At 48.8% G+C, this 17,720-nt stretch overlaps 1 protein-coding gene across 13 annotated transcripts in view; it reads right to left on the bottom strand.

The window, feature by feature from the left end:
* Positions 1-17,720, bottom strand: part of OSBP2 (oxysterol binding protein 2) — a 129,196-nt gene that overhangs the window by 93,427 nt on the left and 18,049 nt on the right. For 7 of the 13 annotated variants that reach the window (XM_074844179.1, XM_074844180.1, XM_074844181.1 and 4 more), the window contains one exon: positions 4,561-4,769. In XM_074844179.1, coding sequence (XP_074700280.1) covers positions 4,561-4,769 — 209 coding nt within the window. Of the gene's footprint in view, positions 1-763; positions 909-1,003; positions 1,217-2,062; positions 2,220-2,635; positions 2,846-4,560; positions 4,770-13,940; positions 13,995-14,309; positions 14,489-17,397; positions 17,414-17,720 lie in introns of those variants that run through there. The other 6 variants (XM_074844188.1, XM_074844194.1, XM_074844186.1 and 3 more) reach the window with 4 other exon arrangements.

Below are 17,720 nucleotides of genomic sequence, written 5' to 3'. Positions count from 1 at the left end.
CACCTCTCCAATCAATCACCAAGCAGCCCAAGTTCATCTTGGGGTGTTTTCCAAAACTATACTGAGCGTATTTACCTAGCGTAAAGAAAGATTTTCTTTCTGCCATAAAAAACATATTAACCACAGTCAACAAATACTTTTAAGTTCGCATCCTCCAAGCCACAACAGCAGAGAGAAGACCAAGCATAAGGAGCAGATAAAAGCATTTCTTTGCCACTGCTGCTCTCCAAAGGTGAAGCTGCCAAGAGGCCAACACATGAGCTGCCAAAATCCACGTGGTGATCTGGGTACAATACGGTGAGTGGAGAAGGCTGAAATTATTCAAGAATTTACAGTAATGCGAACAGAGGGCAATTACAGAAATCTGATTTTCAGGACAGATAAACAGCACAGGGCCACACCAAGCACTGATGCAAGCACAGCCTGTGCCTGCTCTTTCCACGGGGTGAGAGAGCTGGGTACCATGTGGGCAGATCAAGCTTACTGCAACTTCATCAACAGTTTATAAACCCAAGAGGAAACCGGAATGCCAGATTTGGCTCAGCTGAGGCTAGATGCAAGCCATCTTGTCCTAATGTTACACTATACATTTATCTTAGAGGACTTAAGCACCACATGGTAATTGAGGAGAGAGCTAAGACAGCAACTCAGCTCCACTCTCACTTTCTGCCCCTAATCCACCCAGCACCACTAGGCAGGTTTCTCACCAGTGAAGCAGGGTGAGGACAGCGAGCTTCCTCAGGTGACATCTATCAGTACTTACTCATGTCTCAGCTCATGGCTCGTTACCAAAACAGTCCCAGATACCCACTGGGTAGAAGGGAAACCAGAGCTCCTTCAGTTACGCAGAAGAGGGAACAGCAAAGTCTCCCATCTCATACTTGGTTTGGGTGTAGGTTTTGCTATTTCTTAAAAATAGAAATGAAAATCAGTACTGTGAAAACGGCACCTCGCAGTGCACAGCTCAAGATAGCCAGTAGTCAAGTTAAAAACGCTTTTGTACCTGTTTATTTCAAGAGAACTACCAGGGGAAAAGACTCTTTTCATCCACCCCAAAACAGTTTCCCCGTAGTCAAAATATTTGCAGAGTTAACCCGATTTGCCAGTCCATCAAATCTCAAACACCAGGAAAGCAGTGAGGGACCACTGACTTCTGCAGAAACAAGTGAATGGAGAACCCCAGCTTACACCCAGTAGCAACTCAAGTGTGGCTCATCTTTAAAACATTTCCAAAAAGAGGTCAAGCTTTTTTTCTTTATTTAGATTAATTAATTCCACACTAACACATTGCCCCTTTCCAGACGCAAGGAGAGAAGGACTCCAAAGCACTAGGAAGCAAGAACACCCCCTTCCCTCTCCTGGGAGCTCCTTGACTGCTGAAAACCGTACAGAGCCAAAAAGCTGCTCCCCACGTGAGACTGCCCCAGTGCTTATGGTTGGAGACACCTCAGAAGCAGCTGACTTGAGCCCAGCCATCTCCTCCCCAGACGTGCCACCTCCACCAGAGCCCCCACGTCCCTGAGCGTCAGCAGAGAACGCCAAGGACGGGCTCCTGCCACATCCCCCCATGGCAGGCAGAGCAGCAGGCAGCGCCTGCGAGTGGGGATCGCTGTAAGGATGCTCCTCGTGTCCTACCCCAGAAGGGCTGGCAGCGTTAGACACAAACCTGCTTCTCTGTCCACCTCACTTGCCCCCTCCAACACTCTCCCAGTCTTCTGGCCCCCCAGAGCCATCGATGCTCCCTCCCTGTCAGCATAAATCCACACGGCTGCTCGCCACCCTTCGCACTCACTGGCCAAGACAGCCCCAGTGCACTGACCTGGGCTCTACAGAGCAGCCCTGGGAAACACACGGGTTTTGGGGATCAGTCGGGGTAAGAGAAGACTCCCCACATGAGCAGACCTGAAGGACCAAGGGACTTCTTGGGCAAATCCAGACCCTCCACTTGTAAACACCCATCCCAGGGCTCTGCAAAACGCCCGGCACTCAGAGGGACATGACACTAGGAATTTTATTTTGATTCAAGCAAAACAGTCAAACCTAACACACATTCATTCTTTACCTTAATTAAAGATCTATAATTGGGACAAAACACCATCAGCCAGGTGAACATTACAGTGTAAAGTAATTCACCAGTGTCCTCAGCTCTAAACTCCACAGCACAAGGATTCATCGCCCATTCACAGAGTGTCTCATCCCTCGGACCAGATCAGAAAAGCCTGGAAAAACAAGAGTTTGGTTTGGTTTTTATTTCCCATCAACTCCCTGGCCTGGATCACAGCATTGCCCCACAAACAGCTGAGTCAGCACAACCACAAGGCAGTACAGGAACAAGCATCCGCAGCCAAATCAGCACTGCTGCCGCACTGTCCTGACCCTGAAAGCACGGCCTGAGCTCGCTGGAGTTAGGAAGTCAGCACGTCCAGAGCCTTAAGACAGGAAGTCTCCACATTTGCTATTTTTATGTAAAGACACAAACCAAAATAACTGCGCGTGACTCGGGAGGCAGCACCGCTGACATCCTCCTGCAGCCCCGGGCTGGGCAGGAGCTCGGCAGCCCGCGCCGCTCCACGCCTGCCCTCGCATCGCCCACGGCCCGACAATCAGAAAGGTGAAGGTAAAGGCACACACCAACCTCTCCCACGTGTGAGATCCTCTTCTAAAGGCCTAACCCAGCTAAAGGACTCGCTTCCCGCTAGGGGGTAAGCGACGTTCGCAGGACCAACAGCATTCACACCCAGCTCACTACAGCCAGGACCTGGCACAACGTCACGCTCTGCCGGGCAAAATAAGCATGTCTAGAAATTTCCATCTTCTCCTCAGGCAGCTGTATTCTCCATCGGTATTCACATACGCTCCAGAGCTGCAATATTAAGGGACAGAGAGTTCACAATACTTGATGTAATTAAATCTGTAGATGCTAGTGCCCTGAACACGGCATACTTGAACAATTATGGGAAACGGGTAAGTGGCTCGCGCACTAATCAACTTCTGTATGACCTTGTGGGATGGCTAATTATGCAAAAGTCAGACCACATTAGTCCAGGACTCAGGGCTTGTTCTCCTGCAAGTCAAACCGTTGGCACTCTGGCATTCTGCTGCCCTCTACAAAACCTTACGCCGAGCACAGGCTCTGCCTGCGCAACGCCCCCAGCAGCCAGCATCCCAAATGACCGTCCCACTGGTACACAAACAAAAACATTAACACGCTGCCTTCCAAAAACGTGGTTGCACTAATTTTGTGTGGACTGTGTGTTTTCATAAGCCAGCAGCATTAGAAGGCGGTCTCCATCGACACAGCCTCGACAGCCGCTCAGACGGAGCCGCGCCCCGCAGTCACCCCACGGCACGCTGTAGTTTTGGTGAGCAGGCAGCAGCGTTTCCCCTGGAAAAGCAGAGGTTTTTCTTGATGCACTGAACCAACCACAACCTTCCTCGGTGGCGATGTGAAAGTTAAGCTTCACAAACTCTACCCACAGGTGCAAATTCACTGCAGTCAGTAGCACAGAGCAGCATCTGCAGCTGTCCCAAAGCCCAAACCTGGACCGGGACAACAAGATAATACCTAAGCACTGAACAAAAGTGCTTTTCCCTGGTCACACCTTCACATGCTCCTTCTCTAAAATATATTCATTCTGAATATACATCTTCGTTTTAAGCAGAGTGTTACAAAATCGGGTGTTTGCTACACCTTTTCTGTTGTGTAAGGCCTGATTTCCAGCATTCAAGACAAGATCTGACAGTGGGTTTATTTTAGGACAGAGGAGATAGACAGCTTTTTAATTCATTCATGGGTTTTGTTTCATGCAACTTGAAGCCATGCTCATTAGTTGAAGAAAACCAATTGTTAATCCCAGAAGGGTTATAAGCATTGAAATATTTCTAAAATACTCTAAGCACCTAACCAACCCATTACACAAGGGAGCAGTAAAAGTGGCACTGGGGAGGAGCTGTGTAACAGGCACAGGGCTCGGACAGCTCGACATAATGCAGCTGTCCCAAACGTACATTAATAAATACCACACCACAGCATAGCGTGTGTGGGGGGGGGAGAAGGGAAACACACATGGAGAGAGACAGCTCAACTAAATGTACACGTCCATCATCTACCATCTAAGCTATGGGCGAACAGAAGGACACGGCCCTGGCACTGCATGGCGAACTGGTGATCCCTGGATCACTCACCACTGCACTTAGTGCCTCTTACAGCACTCCCTGCCCACACCAACCAACCCCAAGTCTCCAGGAGAAAGGCACATACATCTGCCTTCCAGAAGAAGCATCATTAGTTCATTTTTACCGGCCCTCTGCAATTTACAGTCAATACCAGGGGCTTTAAAGACCTGCTCAATGCTGCACGACCAGATGAGATGATGTTGGGTGCACACAGTATTGTTTAAAACCCTTTGTGTCTCTGTGAAACCATCAGCTATTTTTAATTGCGTATGAAACAGTATCTGCCAGGGTTTCTGCACAATTTAGCAAGCACAGAAGAGCTGGTTCACAAGGCGGTTTTAAAAAGGATCCAGTTGCAGGTTCACACACCAAGACGCACTCTACCTGACTGGTTGTTCCTCATGCGGATGGCTTTCGCTTTGGCCAGCTCCAGGGCAGTGACCCAGCGCTGCCTCTCCACTTCTGAGTTTGCCTTTAAGTGGTAGGTCCTTCCCCCGTTGGAAAGCACGATGTTACAAGAGTCCTCCGTATCGATATGAGCCGTGGACAGGTTGATGGTCCCGCGACACGTGTGGGCCATTTCTGCCTGTGTCCTGCAGGGGAACAGAGGGAAAAGGAAGTGTCAGTCCCCCTGCACCCAGCCTATACCCAAAACACCACCAATGCACCCTCCCATACAGCAGAGACCCCCAGAAACATCCCGAGCAGGCAGCAAGCCTGTCAAAGCCACCAAAGCTAGACAAGCTCCTCAAACAAAAAAATAAAGGGCTGCAGTATTTGGATTGAGCTTGTTCCCTTGTATGAAGGTCACCCCCAGCATTTAGGCTGCTGGTTTCACATCCTGCTGTGCTGATTGCTTCTGGCTGCCCTAAAAGTGAAATTACCAACTGCACACTGCTGGCCTTTCTCATCTCATTTGTACTGCTCTTTTTCTCCCTTCTCCCTGCTATCCCACCTCCAGCATCTAGTATTTCATGGGTCTTTATACCCTCTCTCTTCAATCATTGTCTTTTGTCTAAGTGTGATAAGATCTTCTATGCAAAGATCTCCATTTGTAAGGCAAATGAAAGCAGCACCATTCCTCTTCAGCGGTTAAAACACCTTTACTACTGGCAAAATTGCTTAGTACTTCGCTAGGCTCACCCAGATGAGCAGAAGGCTTTCCTGGGGCTAAATTCCCAGAGCACCAGCCCTCCTCCCACCCCAACCGGGCATACCATGGAGAAGCCAAACCCACGCGGCAACAGCCTTAACCCACGACCATCCCCACTGCTGACAGTCGCATCCAGGACTTCATGTCCAGGGGCCAAAGCCCCCCCAGGCTGTACGAGAGCACAGCACACCCCTGCCCCACACCACAGTTCTGCCGGTCCCAGCCAGGGACAAGGCACAGCAGGTTGTTTCAAAGCGATGACCCCTCCAGCATCCACGATAGCCGCTGCTCTATCATGACAGTATTTCCATGTCTTCAAACGCTCTTGGCTCTCCATGGGCTTTTAGCTTTATCAAAGCTGAAATGATCACTTAATTTTTTTATTTATTAGTTTTTCTTTTTCCCCTCACCGGCTCTCACGCCCCAGGAGAGCCGCCAGTGCCACACTGCCTGCTCGCCAAGGCGCAGCGGGTACCGTGCTGGCTGAGAGCGCGAGTCTTGAACACAGAGAGACACTTTGTCTTTTCAGAGCGTGCAAGCTGTGGAAGAGCTGCATAAAAACTGACAGCCACTTCTTAAAACATGATTTAACATTGTGTTTTCAGAAGCAACTGAAGTCACTTTCTTAAAAAAAGTCACAAAGATTAGGTTTTTAAAGGCCAAAAGTAGTCCCAAAACTGCCTGTACACCCACTGCTGCATCGCAGATGCCTAAAATAGCTCTACAAGCACTGAGCCAGCGAGCCCTCAAGGTTTCCCACCAGCCGGGCAGACGTGCTCAGAGCAGCCAGCAGACACAGCCGACAGCGTCACCAATGCCATACAAACCCTGCCAACACTGGCGCACGCACAGCGGCCACCGGCCTGCATCACCCCGCTCCCATCCTGGGGGCTGCATGTTCTCCAGCCGGGGGGCACAGAGGCTGTAACCCCCGTGTCCCTCCAGCCAGGAGGGCCTCAGCAGCACCTGGAAGCCAGGACCTCTGGACAGGAGGAAACAAGAGTGTTTTCCTTGACCCCCACTGTATTTTTCCATCTTTTACTTTACTCCATTTTTTTCACTTTTATTTTGTCCATCCCCTTTCTCACTCTGTTCAGCTCTGCTGCATACCCACCCCTTAACCCTCATTCCTCACCCACCCTGACAACCCTCCCACTGCCCAGCACCCTCTCCCCCTACCACACTGCTATCCCTCCCTGAAAGTGGGACTACAATAAACACACTTGGCATTAGATCACTTCTGTGTCCTCAAACGTTCCCTCTCCCCCCCAGCATCCACAAACCACCTACCACCTTGCATTTACACCGTGCAGCAAGGTGGGATCCTTCCCAGCTTGTCCATAGTACCAATATCGTAGAACAGACATCATTAACACTTAGAAAATTCAATTCCTCCAATGTTTTCCTCCCTTCTGCTGCCGGCTTTCACTTCCCATGGCAGTTTAATCTAGCCCACCATTTTCACCCACATAAGTAGCCAAAGGTCCTAGGAGAGTTTTAAAGACTGTAAATCTCCCTAAATCCAGGTGACCATGCTGGGGGACAGAGGCGGGAGCAGGCCAATACTATCGTAGGATAAATAAGCCTTGTGTATTTTTAAATGCCTCTTGTCCAAGTCATTTCCAGAGTCCTCTCCCTTTTCCTAACATTAAGACATGCTGGAATTGGGTCGATGTCAGACAATCATGCAAGGATTTTGCTAGTATTTCAACAAAATACATTACTACACAGTTGCTCATTGAGTTGCAGCAGCAGGAGGAATTGCAGTCATTTATAGGAATTACCTGCTCCTTTCATTTCCCCCAGCCTAGCATTCCTTACCCAGGAATGTCCCCCCAGGTCCATCATTCCTCAGGTCCTGTGGATGGACACCTGTCTGAAACGTCCCGTGGTACAGATGGAACCAGAGTCAAGTGGCAGGACAGGCTCTTGCCTCATCACACCTCCTCATCAGCACTTTACAGAGCAGTTCACAACGGCCACAGGCAGTTGGCGTGAGCACCACGCAGAGGATGATGATCCTCCCAAAACCACTCGGTCAGGGCAGCGAAGTAACTCAGAGCACAAGGCCTAGTGAAGAACTGGTGCTCCTCATGCACCAGACTGCTTTTTAAAGAAGTTCAACCTTGCTACTTGAAATATTTTCCAAACAGTACCCAAGGAAGGGGAAAAAGCACTTCCAACTGGTTTGGAAGACTTGATGGCTATTTGTTGCATGATAGAGCACCTAACACTGAGAAGAGCTCCCCCCAGACGCACGAGGCTGCTTCAGGCTCCAGAAGCAGAAAACCACCCTTGCTCACAGCCTTGAATCACCAGTTACATAGCTCTGCTCCACGTCCCATGTCTGTCTGCCTCTCCACCACCCTTCCGCTGTTTTTCTCCACTTCCTCCTTGTTTCTTTACCCAACACGTCTTAACCCAGCTATTTGCTCCTAAAACTGCAGCACCCCCAGGCCCAGAAGGTCTTCGCCCATCCTCACATGGCAATGCCAAGTCTCTTCCTCTGCTTCTGATCTCCCTCTATGCACAGAGTCCTCCTCATCTCCATCCAGCTTCTTATTTTATCAGGGCATTCCCAGTTACTCCTTTTTTCCACCACTAACAGCCTCCCTCCGTCCCAAAAGCAGCCACCCATCATGCTGCTGCACAGCTCCTCCCAGCTCTCAGGTCACTAATGACACCTCCATAAATGCACTGAAGTCCAAAAGTGATCACTGGCCACAGCTTTTCCAAAATTTTAAAATCCAAGTCACATCTTTAAAGCCAGGAGCTGAACAAGCCATCAGCTGCTGAGCACTGGAAGCTTTCACGGAGGCACACAACACCAGCTTGGCAAGTACAAGACCGTTCCCACAAGCGCTGGGGGCATCTCCCCTTATGCCTGAAAGGTTCAAGGCAGTTTGCGTGTTGCTTCCTTCTCTGTGGCTCTGAGCACGGTGATAGCTCCATCACATCACACAGGCAGGGGTACAGGTTTCAACATGGTTCCTCCACAACATCTGTAAAAGCCACCACGTGCTGGTGATGGGCTTCCTAAACCTTCTGGCCCTGCTCCACGCACTGATGCGGCGGGAGAGCGAAACCTTGGCTGCACGTCGCTCGCCAAGGAACACATCACAACACAGGAGTCTCGAGGTCTCTTGAGGGAGGTTTTATAGCCTACAGATGCTCTCAGAAAGTGTCAGTGATGGAGTTCATTATGGGATGGAGATATGGTCCCTACCAGGGGAGAAGAGGCAGCAGTTCAGAGACACTCATTACCAGCCACACTGCTGGGGTTGCGTGTCACACAGAAGGAAGCCATTCTGGCTGAACGTGAACTCAAATCCCCAAGCCCCATAACCCTAACTACAGCACCTTGGGGACTCCTCTCACCTGCTCAGCCCTGACACTGTTTTGCAGAACAGATTTAACCTAGAACCACATACGAGCTTGACATGCAGACACAGAACCCATGCAGAAACAAAAGCCTCTTGGCACCTCCCAAGGACTACGGTTCATGTCTCGCAGCACCACAGGTTAAGGTCAAACCTAACGTACAGTGTGATCACGCTTGCTTGGAGGGGGGGTGAATTGGCTCCAAATGAAATCAAGCACTGATTTTCATTTCCAAAGTCATCCTCCTCATGATGCAGCACATACTGATGTGTTCCCAGACGGAATTACTTCCTACCTTGAGAGAACTGCTAGAATGATTTTCTCTTTTACACAAAACAAAGGTCTCCAAGGTGACTTCACTACATCAATTTAAGTCATATTAAACAGCCTTGCTCTCCCACCCAAGAAAACTGTTTCGGTACGGGTTTTTGTTCTTTAAGCTACCTTTCCGTGCCAATCTGCATGGGAAATCAATTCCTATCAATCAGCACCCACACACGAGGCAGGCACCTGACCCAACCCTGAGCCAACAAGCAAGCAATCTCCTCTGTCCGCATGCAGGAAAAAAAATATAAGAGGTGCCCTTCAGAAGCACTCATGGTCAGATGGATTTGCTTATTCACTGCTAGCAGCTCAACTATTGCATAACGTGATCCAGGCAGATTTTCTGATTCTCGACTTTCTGCAATAATCTGAGCACTGCACATATGGGAGAGCACGTGGGCAGGCTGCAAAAAAATCTGAAGGAAGGTTAAACGTGGACATAGACCACACACACAGAGGTGGATGCAGCTGAATATCTGGGGCTTTTTTGCTGCTCCCTCACAAAGCTGATCAATAGGATTCACCTTCAGAGACAAGAAACTATAGTTGTGCATGGGAGAGACAGAAGAGGACTGCCTTGCATACAGCCCTTGCCAACACACACAGTGAGAGGGGCTATGCAACACAAGGAAAAGATTTTTTAAAAATACCTTCAGGTGTTAAACAGCAGGGAGGACTAAAGCACCCATCCAGCAAGAGGAAAGCTAATGTCCAGGGTGAATATAACCCCTTTCCCCCCAGAGCACAGCAGCAAGATCCTCAAAGCAACCAGGGCAAGCTCCACGCAAGCCCTGCACAGCTCGGGCACCTGGCTCCAGACAAAAAAGGCCATGACCTATCGAGAGGGATGTGATGGCTTATTCCCAAAATCATTCTTGATGCACTAGGATCATCAGCAAGGAGATTTCTTACTCTAAAAGCATGAATATACTTTATCATGATGCCAGCAGTTCCCTATTTCAGCTGCCAAACCTTCTCTGGATGCACAGGTCCCAGTTCCTGCACAGATTTTGTCAAAGCTATCAAAAGATCCTGCTCTGGATACAGACATATTTGCTTTTTTTATTTCGACAGCATGTAGGACACAGTAATAGAAATTTCAGATTGGCATCATCACTCAGGCACCCTACCCACAAGTACGGGAAAGCTCTTATATCACAGCAATTTGCAGAATGCTAGATTTTGCAAAAACCTTCAAAGATCTTCTTTTTGTTAAAACGTTATTTGCAGCATTTTTTTTTTAACAGTAAAAGCTGCTTCAGCTACTTTAATACCACAAATCTAAACAGAGAGCTTGACAAGACAACTTATCAGCATCAGTTACTTAAAAAGGCCTTCAGCATAAAACTCCTGGAGACTAAATTTTAGCAACTCATTCTGCAGCCTGACAGATCAGCTACATGCTGTAGTGCAATAAAAGAACAGCAAATCACAATTTAAAGACCTGCTTTCCAGTTCTTAAGGAATACTTGAGCTACACGAGGCTGCTCAGTATGCCAGCACTATGCAAGAGAAAGATGCTCCCAATTTTCAACAACTGTAAGAAATCTCACTATATATAAAACAATGACATTCCTTTGTGAGAGCTGAGAAGACAGATTTATCAACAGAGCAAAGAAAAGGTGGTGGAAAAGTAGGTAATAAAATGTTTTTCATCTACTACCTCCACAGCTTTGGTTTCAGTTATGCCACAACAGCCAAAGATTTAGCTTCAGATGCTGGTAAGATGTTGCTCACATGGATTTTGTGACTATAACCGTGCAGCTCTGCTGGAAGTTAATAGGACACAGCGAGCAATAAAAAGCCCCAGCTCACACTCTGCTCCCAGACACTATTCACTTAAAGCAAGCAAGCACGACGGATGCTTGTGGAATTTCTCTGCTAAGGTTTCCTTTCCAGCAGCAAGGCTCAATGCCATTCCTGGGTAGCCTTGTCTCTCTTAAAACTCAACTTCTCCTTTTCTCACAGCTGAGACAAGATCAGGCAAAGAGCCCCAGCAGGGAACCGAGACTGCTCTGCACAGCACCCACTTTCCAGGCGGCCAGTGGTATTTCAACATGCTTTACAGCTTGAGCACCGACAAGGAGGTCAGGGAGAGCACAGCAACCCGACTCTGAGCCCAGAGCACACAGCTGCAACCTGGCAGCTCAAGAGCTACTTCAGTTCAACCGAGCAGAGCGGGTACGACACATCTAGGGACCTTGTTACGTTACGTCCTGGCTGGGAGCATCCAGCTTCACAAGGGTGCTAAAATTGCTCAGGCTAGCGAGCGTGCACCTCTCCAAACTGGCTTATCCACAAAAACCTCAGCAGGACACTATGCAAACACTGACCTGAGGCTTCTCTCCTAAGCTGGGAGGGCCAATACTGCCTGCTCATGGGTGCCCAGCATCACTCTGTATCACTAGGCACCTTCACTCCAAAAAGGCCATTGAATGACTCGAGCGTGTCCAGAGAAGGGCAACGGAGCTGGTGCAGGGTCTGGAGCACAGGTCTGATGGGGAGCGGCTGAGGGAACTGGGGGGGTTTAGTCTGGAGAAGAGGAGGCTGAGGAGAGACCTCATGGCCCTCTACAACTCCCTGAAAGGAGGGTGCAGAGAGGGGGAATGAGTCTCTTGACCCAAGGAACAAGCGATAGGACAAGAGGGAATGGCCTCAAGCTGCGCCAGGGCAGGGTCAGACTGGCTCTTAGGAAGGATTTCTTTGCAGAAGGGGTTGTTGGGCGTTGGAATGGGCTGCCCAGGGCAGGGGGGGAGTCCCCATCCCTGGAGGGGTTGAAGAGTCGGGTTGACCCAGCGCTGAGGGATCTGGTGGAGTTGGGAACGGTCAGGGTGAGGTTCATGGTTGGACTGGGGGATCTTCAAGGTCTTTTCCAACCTAGATGATTCTGTGATTCACACAAAAATCCAAGCACAATTTAAACTGTACTCAGAAAAATGAGAAAAACACTCACTCCCTCTTCCTAGAGATCTTTCTCCTGTTACCTCAAAGTAATTTGCTTGCTACAAGCCTCAGGTAACCAACACACCCAATTCTACATCTTAAACGATAAATTCCCACCTTATCACTCTTAAGGCTGTTCTGCTTTCCAGAGTAAATGTAGGTCACTGCTGGGCTCAAACTTGTCCCTGTGCTGACAGCCACAGCCACCTCCCCATGACAGCCTCGGAGAAGCACAAGATGAGCAGCATTTAAAGACTCACATGTTCTTGTCTTTCCTATTCCAGCGTATCCTTGGGGTTTCGCTCACTGCAGTTCTGTCACAACCAGTACAGTTTGGGCATGTACATTAGAGGCTGCACCTGAACCCCCAAGTCTCCAACCACACCCTTCGGAGAATTCACCCCCAGTGTAAGCGGGATGCTGAAGCCAGCACAGCTCACGAGCAGCCGTCTGAATCATTCTGCCTTTGGGAAAACAGCAGCAAGTGTTTAAACAGAAATCTGCTGTGAGCTACAGCCCTGGCAACAGGCAAGAGGCATCAGCAGACACACCAGATTATTTGCCAGGTTATCACTCAGCTGCTTCATCACTGTTTACCAACCAGGAAATATTTTCTAATTTAAATAGTATTTACAGGAAAATCTATTGTTGTTGCTGTGCAATCTTCTTGGGTTTGTTTTTTCTTCCCCTCCCCTCAATGATTACTTGAGCTGTAACAGCTCACGATGGGTGGCTGAAGTTTTGCAAGGGAGTTTTACTGTCCACGTTTGAGTTTTGAGTGTAGGTCCAGAAAGAGCCTCCCCAGCACCGCCGGCACCACCGTGACAGCCAGTTCCCGCAGGTCAGGTGCCTGGGCTGGGATGAGCAACACAGCACAGTGACAGAGCCAAGAGGTTCACTGCCACTGGGGATGCTCCTGGCTTTGTCCTCCATTTCAGGGAGAAAATAAGAAACATATGAAGAGTCTGAAAAGTCACAGGCTGTCATGGAAGAGAGTGAAATTATTTGTGGTTTGGGGTGGGGTTTTTTTTGAGTCTCTGGATGTGAGGTACAAAGACCTTACACTGCCACTACATGCACGGCATGAAGCTGGACACAAATCCCAGGTCCCTTTCTGGAGCTGGCAAACAGGCACCTCGAGGAGCTTCCCCAGTGAGCTCCACCACCACACTGTATTTGAAGAGTTAGGAGCTCAGAAACAATTTTTGGCTGTCATATCTCAAGAAAACTATGAATCTAGGCTTCTGCACTGGTGCTGCAGATCACACCCAAAAATCAATCCAACGCAGCCAGAAGTAAACACCACAACAACACAAGCCCAACATCTCAGGGCATCCTCCAACACACCAGGAGATCTGGAAAGAATGGGATTGATAAGCATGTTGGTCTGGAGATGCCCGTACACCTCTGATGTCAGAGAAGCTCAAGGACCCAAATCACAACTCACAGCCCAAGTACTGAAGGGAGTTGTGGCAAGACAACTTGTCAAACATCCCTGAACACCTCCATCCTGGCTGCCCTGGCCACTCGACCAAATTCAGCCAGCCCAGCATCGACTCACAGCTTAGCCCTCACACACCGCCAGGTAAACAACACCGGGCTTTGTATCCGTTCCCCAGTGTTCTCAGCAACACGACGAGGATAAACATTTCCATCCTGATCTACCAAGAAGAGAGCAAGGCGACATAAACTCACAGCATAGCAGATGGACTGCAGAGCAACACAACCAGGAGGCACTTCCCCAATTAGAGGGAGTCCTGTTCCTGCATCTGCTCAGGGCTCCCCCACAGCCTATTCCCTCCCACGGAAGGGAAGTCCCCAGCATTTGCAGCTTGGGACCAGTAGTTCAGCACATCCCGGTCCCAGGAAGACCAGAGGGTTTCTTTGCGGAGGGTTGTGGAAGAGTATCACCCCTGCAAGGCACAGCGGTCCACGACACAGGCACAGATCACTGTGCTCCTACCTTGCATCACATGACCATGGATATACAGGTAAAACAGGGCAGGCTTTGTTGTAACTACAAGAAAAAAATACAAACACACATTGAAACTCATTTAAACATGGGCATTTCTCTCGTAGAGAAGCAGTACATCCCCAGAAACAGGTAGGAAAATCAACTCTAAATGGCTGCAAAGCATTCCCCTGGCTGTCTGCTAATCGCTACTATTTCTAACAGTATTTCAAAACAATGCAGACGTTTAATACAGAAGTTGTGCAGACATCTCACGTTTGTACAAGAAGATTATTTCACTCCTGTTAACCTTGCACACAACACGAAGACCATTCTCTGGTGGCGAAGTGTAGATGTTTGACCTCCCTTACCACTCCATACCTGATTACACAGGGACCAGTCTCATCTCCGCCTTTGCTTTCTCCACTATACGGCAACCTGGAAACATTCAGAAGTTCAGACAAAAACCACTTTTTTAACTCCTGTCCTCCTGCAAGAGAAAGAAACTGTAAAGCCTCACAGATGAGGGCCTCATTGCTTCTTACACTACTGACCTCTCCCGACTCGGTGATTAAGACCTATTTCTCCTACTGTATCTTTCACAGATTAAGTTGAAGCCAGTTTATTAATTTCATTTTCCCACCACACTGCAAAATATCATATCCTTAACTAAGTTAAGGGCTCTGTAGCCACACAGTAATATTTATACCAGCTGCATAACCGGGAAATGCCCTTTAGAGTAAAGAGACTGCTGCAGGCAGAAGCAAGAACAGAAAAACAAGGACAGGGAAACAAAATAAGCAGAATCAGGCAATGCAATAGATGGGGACAGAAAAGAGGAGATACCAAACGGATTTACAGCCTGCCTGGCCCACAATAAGAGCAATGCATTGAAATACTTTCAGCAGACCATTTTTTTTTAAGATGATGCAGAAGAATCACCACAGACCAAGGTAATCAGGCTGATCCTTTTCTTAATTAAATGAGGATGGAAATTTCTCTCAGGGGATTTTGCTTCATTACCGGGAGTGGGGGGCAGCACAAAAGATGGCGCAGTCACAAGCCTCCATGGTGCAGGAAAGGCCATTTGTGCCCATCTGCCGTGTGGCTGGGCAGTGAGGCTCGCTCTTCCCGTGGGACGCTGCTCTCTGCCCGCGTTCCACGAAGCACAAACCAACTCCGGACGATGCACAAGGATTTCCATGCAGAATTCACAGTCTAACAAGACTATCTGGATTAGGTCAAGCTCTCTGATCCTTCGGTGACCCCAGCAGCACGGCCAGCACCCAGCGGCATTTCCACACGGCGCAGGGACAGGAGCCGCGCTCCCCGTCTCGCCCGGCCGACAAAAGGCTGTTGTGCCACCACCGCCTCCCCAGCATCGCCTGCGCCGGCCAGCAGCTCCCTCCCCACCTCAGCACCAGCTGAAGCTCCACGCCGCTGCAGCTTCAGGGTCCTCTGAGCCTAAGCAGTCCATCCACGCTGAAATCTGGTGCTCGATTTCAAAGTCACCATCATTCCGTCCTCGATATAGGAACATTCAAAATATTTCGTGCAGAGCAGCCCCATAGCAAGGTTACAGAAACCCATCTACACAAGTGCTTCACGGCACATTTTCCAAAAAACTGAGATTTTGCCCGTCCTTTGTTCAGAATAATTGGGGGTATAAAGCCAGTGAAATCTCTGCATTCATTTTTATGCATGAGAAATTCTAAAAAACACTTTAAAATTGGTTTTATTTTGAGGCCAAAAGCTCACATGCCTGAAGTTAGGGGATGTAAGCATGGACACCAAATCTCTTGGGGTTATTACTCTCCCTTGGTTCAAGGGAAAAGGATTTTTATGACGACTCAATTCCAGAAAACAAATGCCCAAGAGAAAGCAGGCGCGTGGCTCGGGAGGTATCTTCCCAGCTCACACAGTAAGCTCACGTTCAGCACATCACGGCTCTCACAAACCACAAGCTCCGCGTGACAAACAGCTCGAATTTTTTCTTTCTTCCTCTTTTTCCCTTCACCAAACCTCCCAAACCACAAACAACACCCAAACAAGCCTATGGCGAGTGTTGTACTGAGATTTCTGCAAAAAGACACGATTTATTTCTATTTAAAGACTGATTAATCTGCAATTGGCTGCAATCAGGATGGGCACAGATTAGTAATGATCAGGTTTAAGGGAAAAAGCCTGCAATCCAGGCTGCAATCCTTGCCAGCTGGAGGGATGCCCACAGCTCGGGCACTCACCACCTCTGCAGCTCACGGGAATATTCCCACTTCGGACCAGCAGCAGCTTTCCAAGCCGGTTTCTGGGACAAGGCTCTACCCGCATGCGGGACCCAACACCACTGAGCCTCAGCCAACACTGCACAAGCAAGGATTTAGGGGTGACTTGACTAAACCTCTCCTGTAAATAGATGGATGCAGTACGCGAAGCAATCTGGATTTCACAGTCCTTTCTCCAGTCCTTTGCCACTTTAGCTGTAACACCCCAGTGCAGGGCAAGCCTTTGCAAGGAAAAACCTGGAAGACGCTTCTGCTTCACATCATTTACAAATAGACCTTGTCTCTCCATGCTTCACGAAGAGGAAAAAAAAAAAATCTACAAGGGATATCGGGAGGTAATTTATCAGAAAGACATTCTCACCCACACCGCCGCAGCGTAGGACAAGGCACCACACTCATCCCTGACAATATGCTGTAAAGGTTTAATGCAGAAATCTCACAAGCGCATTTTGCAAACGTTAGCACTTTCACATCAGAGGCATCGTCGATGTAACAGTGAGGCTTGGAAAATGCACTGCTGGCAAAGCATACAGATTTAATAGGTGGCCAGGTCAAGAGAACTGACAACATTGCCAAGCTGAAACATCTCTGAAAACACCCAGGGTTCCCCCCTGCTTCTCTTCTTAAATAAAAGTGCAGCAGACCTGCTGGCTAGATGGCTGAATAGCGCAGATAGCCCCATTTGGCTCATCAACAGGCAATCTCCTCCAAATATATAATATATCCAAGCAGGGTGCCCAAGTACAGGGCCTCTTGTTTCCTGAGAAACCAGTGTGCAAAGCCTGTATAAACGCACACAGACTTATAAATGCTTTTACATCAGAGCCACATCAAAATGCGCAGACGTGCCCCAGTTCCCTTCCCCTCATTCCCCAAAGAGGAGTTGTTCTGCTGCTACAGTGCTCCCACAAACAAGACTTCCACCCCAAATGAAAGGATGCTCTAAAAGCAATCTATCCAGATGCATATTCGTCAGGATTAGCTTTTATAACACATTTATGACTCTCCCATGTGCAAAATGCAGGTTTTCTGCCAGGAAACCTCAGCAGTGGTCAGGAGGAAAAAAAACTAAGCCATCATGCAGGTATCAGCAAGCACAAGACGTGGTCTGGCAAAGGGACTTTGTGTTGGGTTTTTTATGAAAAAATAAAACTAATTTTTAAAAAAGCACCAAAAAAACCAGTTACCAGTAAGCATATCCGCTCCTCCCACCACGCCGTGCTATCTCCTCTCCACCTCTGGAGAGGCTGGTGGTGGCCCTGGCTGATAAGGGTATCAGCCCTGTAAACAAGGGCACCCAGAAAGAGCTCTTGAAGCCACTGGTTTGGGTGAGCAGCTTCACCTGCTCCCCAGGGCGAGCCATCACCTTGTTCTGTAGGGCAAGAGAAGCTCCCCATGCCGGCGTGACACTGTACAACCGCAGCTCTGCTCCAACGCAACACTGCTGCAGCCTCCCAAAAAGGGCTTTTACTCCTCCTCTTCCAGCAGAAGCAGAATTAAAGGCTGTAAA

Source organism: Strix aluco, chromosome 18, assembly GCF_031877795.1.
Source record: "Strix aluco isolate bStrAlu1 chromosome 18, bStrAlu1.hap1, whole genome shotgun sequence".
Lineage (NCBI taxonomy): Eukaryota > Metazoa > Chordata > Aves > Strigiformes > Strigidae > Strix > Strix aluco.
The sequence above is the reverse complement of the archived record's forward strand: the minus strand, read 5'-3'. Positions and strand labels throughout refer to the sequence as shown.